Below are 4,706 nucleotides of genomic sequence, written 5' to 3' on the forward strand. Positions count from 1 at the left end.
GAGGGGAGGTGGAGGGGTGAAAGGAGGAGGAGGATGTGGGAGGAGGTGGGTGAGTTGACTGCTCCATGTGCATGTGTGTGTGTGTGTGTGTGCATGTGTGTGAGTGTGTGTGTGTGTGTGCACGCGGGGAGAAGCACAGACGGCTCGTGGTAATTTGATGTGTGTCCCCGGGGATGTTTGATGGATTAATGCTAAGCAGCTCCCTCTTCCAAAGCACCACCTGATCTTTGGGGCTTGTGCCCCACATATAAAAGGCTGCAGTAGTGCTGAGCTCAGCTAGTCCAGCATCTCTCTCTCTCTGCCTCTGTTTCTCCTTTGCCACTTTCTGTCTTCCTCTCCATCCTCCCTGTCCTCTGCTTTCTCTCTCTCCTGTGCTGCTTTCACCACTCTTTGCCTTTTGTGCACAACAGATCTTTTTTCTGTCTTTCTTTCTCTTTTCCAATCCTCTGCTGTTTGGCCTCCTGAAGAAGGCCACCTGGACGCTCACTACATTTCTGCTCTTTTTTTTCTTCTTTTTTTATATCATCAACCTATTTACATTTTTCTATGAGGCTCTAGCATCTTTTTTTCTTTTTATAAATCAAGGAAAGAAAATGCCACGTTCCTTTTTGGTGAAGCAGCCAAAGGTTCACGATTTCTCGTCTTCCAACTACTACCAGCAGCAGCATTGGGACGACTCTTACACTGTGACACATGCCATCACAGAGTCGGCCACCAACTTGGCGGTGCGTTTGAGTGAAAACGGTAAGTTTGTCTTTGAGTCAACTTTTTGTGTATATCTGCTGTTGATCCATATGATTTGTTGCACAAAAATGGAGAAGAAAATCTGAAATAACAGGCAGATGCATGCTGTTTATGTTGTTGTCTTTGCTACTTAATCACTCTTAGAACACCCCCTCTACAAAAAACCAAAAAACCCAAACCCTTGCATCCCACAACACCCTTTCCTTTGCGTCAGGACTTTTGTTTTCTAACTTGGCGGATGCTAAATAGTATTCAGGTCACGCCGGCTCAATCTGCTTAATACTCAAACCAGATCACACAGCAGCCTTTGGCTTTAATACTATTGTGTACATGAGTGATGAGATATACACACACGCACCGGGCACACAATCTGATGCAAGCCTTTGTCAGGTCCAACTAGAAAGGAGGAAAAAAAAATACTCAGGAGAAAGCAGATAGCCACATGGGACAGTGTTGTCCTTAGATGGTGCAGTTGTCCTTGAGTCTCTCATCAACCCCCCCCGCGCCACCATCACCACCACCACCACTACCATCGTTCATCTCTCCATCTCTCTCCATCTCCATCTGATCCTGCAGGATGTTAGATAGCCACAGGGAGTAGGATTGCAGCAACACAATCCATATGTAGAGCGGTGAGAGGTGATGGAACAGGGTTTTAAGGAGATGGGTATTGACTGGGAAATAGAGAGTGCTGCAGGTAATTCAATAAAGTGCAACATGAGCACTACATTGGCAGACAGTAGATTTTCAGCCCGGAGATTTCGACAGAGGATGGATGTGAGAACAACCCTGCAATACAAACAATATGCTGTGTGTGTGTGTGTGTGTGTGTGTGTGTGTGTGTGTGTGTGTGTGTGTCTGGCTTTGAGAAACATCCAAAGAAATGTGTGCTTTGAGCGGATTGCCCCCCTCCCCTCCAGCCTCCCTCCACTACCAGCATCACAGATCTTGTGTTCGAGTTGAATCATTTGTCCCCCAGATTTAGGATGCCAGCTGTCTGCTTCCCTTTGTGTTCCTGTGTGTGTGTGTGTGTGTGTGTGTGGGTTGGGGTTGGGGGTGAGTGGGCTCGATATACCATTGATTGCTGTCAAGATCAGACTCGCCCCCCCCACCACACAGACACACACACACACACACCCTGCTAGCCCCTCCCTTCACCTCTTTGCCAAATCGTGGTCCCCCACCTGTCACTCAATCTCCCCCTCACCATCCTCATGAACACTCTCAAAAACACCACAGATGGGGAATGATCTGATTAAAATGATTTAGTGATTGAGGGGATTTCACTGCTCTGTTTTCACCCCCACCCTCCCACCCCTCTGGCACACACACACACACACACACACACACACACACACACACACACACACACAAAGATGCTGCTGCTGTGAGGCGGCGACAGGTGGATCCATCAGGAGCCACACTATTGCTCTGCTCACAGTTTTGTCAGTGTCAGCACATTGTGTTTGACTCATATTCAGCCACAATGTGCCTTTCACATTTTTTCCTGCTATGATAGCACTTGTTGGAGCCAGAGGAAGTATCGATTTGGGCAGAACTGTGGACCAAAGACTCATTAATATTTCATTCCCAAAGCTTGCTGAACCTTGCACTTACAAATAGCTTCCTGTATAGGTTTCATATTGATTAGAGCGTCGAGTAAGAGGGCACTTTTCATCAGAGGCAGTGATGGAAGAAGTATTCAGAGTCTTTACTTGAGTGAGTATACTTAAGAAAAAGGACTTAAAGTATTAAAAGTAAGAATGACCAAATGCAGAAAAATCTAAATAATAATATTAATGATGATAATAATAATGATAATAAATATATTGTTTAAATAATTTATTATTTAAATTATATTATTTAAAAAAGAAAAAAAACATCCTAAATTAAGAATTATTTTAAATAATAATTATAAAATACCTTGTACCCTTAACTATTTGGTGATTTACTCCCCAAACTCTTCTTGTGTTTTTTTAGGCAAAATCTTAATCTGTAAACTAAAACATTCAGATAAACTGAGTAAAGTAAAAAGTACCCTTTGAAATATAGTGGAGAAGTATAAGTGACATGAAAAGAAAACATCAAGGAAAGTACAAGTACCTCAAATTTGTACTTAAGTAAAGGCCTTGAGTAAATGTATGAAGTTACAGTCTGCCACTGATCGGAGGTTATTGAGGTCATGAAGATGTTCCATGTATTTCAATTAAAAAAAAATGTTCCCTCTCTTTATTAAATGTCTTTTTTCTTTCCCAGGCTACATCCATGATTACATCATCCCCTCAGTGTTGCAGAGCACAAAGGAGCCTGGTCATGAGCAGACCGGGCTCTCCTCAGTGCCCCTGTACTCCCCAGGTGGCAGTGGCGGGGAAGAGTTCTCTGACCACGACATGGAGCATCCGGACAGCCCTGTCTCCAGTGGCACGGTGGAATCAGACAGCAGTGGTCCTGAGCTGGAGTCGTGCAGCATCAGTGCCTTCCTTATCTCTGACGGCCGCTCCTGCCGCAGGCCCAACCAGAGGTGTCCCCGCAAGGGAGGCAGCCAATCGGACAGCAGCGAGGGCAGCAGCTCGGCAGACTGCAGCCCCACCAAGGGGAAATCCAAAGGCCGCCACATGTGTGGCGAGTGTGGGAAGTCTTACGCCACGTCCTCCAATTTGAGCAGACACAAGCAGACTCACCGCAGCCTGGACAGCCAGCAGGCGAGGAAGTGTCCCACCTGCCACAAAGTGTATGTGTCCATGCCGGCACTGGCCATGCACATGCTGACCCACGACCTGAAGCACGAGTGCACGGTGTGCGGCAAGGCCTTCAGTCGACCCTGGCTCCTGCAGGGCCACATGAGGTCCCACACCGGGGAGAAACCCTTCGCCTGCGCTCACTGTGGCAAAGCCTTCGCCGACCGCTCCAACCTGCGCGCCCACATGCAGACTCACTCGGCCTTCAAGCACTACTCGTGCAAACGCTGCCACAAAAGCTTCGCACTCAAGTCCTACCTGAACAAGCACTACGAGTCTGCCTGCTTCAAAGGGCACCAACCAGAGGACGACTGCAGCTCTGAGGACTGATACTCATCTTTTTCACTTGAATTTATACACTTTTTCATAGTTCATACAACAAAGTCAGAGGAAAGCTTGTCACATGCATGCATCATAATCCTGCCTTCTTTGATCTAAGCAATAACCTCACTTGAAATTATTCAGGAATTATGTATTAAATTCATAAAATCTCAGCGCTGATCACAAATATAAAATATTTTATATTGTTTTCTATAAATTGAATTGCAATAATTTACACGCCAGTATTATTTTATATGCCAACTAGCTCTTAATTTACCTCAAACATATCTTATTTGATAAAAAAAATATGTATTTGTGTATTTATTAATTTATTTAACTATTTATTTGCCAATTTTGAAGATTATTTATTTATTATTGGTTGATGTATTTGTGAATTTAACATGGATTGATTAGAAGCCATGTTTGGATTTGTTGAAAACAAAAGCCACAATATATTCTGACACTATATTTCTCTGTCTGATCAATTTGGTGATGACAATAAAAATGTTGAAAATAAATCATTCCTAAAACTTCCGCCCTCATGCCTGAATACAAGATGCAACACACATATATAAACACATTAAATTGAAATATTTTACCAGCTGAGTCAGCGGTACTTTTGGCAGTTACTTGTCTCTACATAGTGCCAAGTTCACAAGGACAGGCTGGTTTATGTATTGTTTATATGTTTACCCACATTGAACCGTAATTATCATGAGCCAGTAATTTGTACATCGCACAACTTATCACGAAAGGCTACAGTCACATGACTAACCAAGGCGTAACGGTGGCGGAGGTGGTGAATGGGTCAAACAAATACAGGAATAACCCCCAAAAAGACCTGTGTTTGTGTCACATGTGAACTTTGAGTTATTTTAAGGGACTTTGTTGTCATGTCTCTTT

At 44.0% G+C, this 4,706-nt stretch overlaps 1 protein-coding gene across 1 annotated transcript; it reads left to right on the plus strand.

Annotated features, from left to right (window-relative positions):
* Window positions 1–593: 593 nt before the first annotated feature.
* Window positions 594–3,812, plus strand: LOC121948633 (transcriptional repressor scratch 1-like). The gene is made up of 2 exons (XM_042494036.1): window positions 594–744; window positions 3,001–3,812. The coding sequence occupies exons 1-2, from the start codon at window positions 594–596 to the stop codon at window positions 3,810–3,812; spliced, it is 963 nt and encodes a 320-aa protein (XP_042349970.1).
* Window positions 3,813–4,706: the final 894 nt, after the last annotated feature.

Source organism: Plectropomus leopardus, chromosome 2 (genome assembly GCF_008729295.1).
Source record: "Plectropomus leopardus isolate mb chromosome 2, YSFRI_Pleo_2.0, whole genome shotgun sequence".
Classification (NCBI taxonomy): Eukaryota; Metazoa; Chordata; class Actinopteri; order Perciformes; family Serranidae; genus Plectropomus; species Plectropomus leopardus.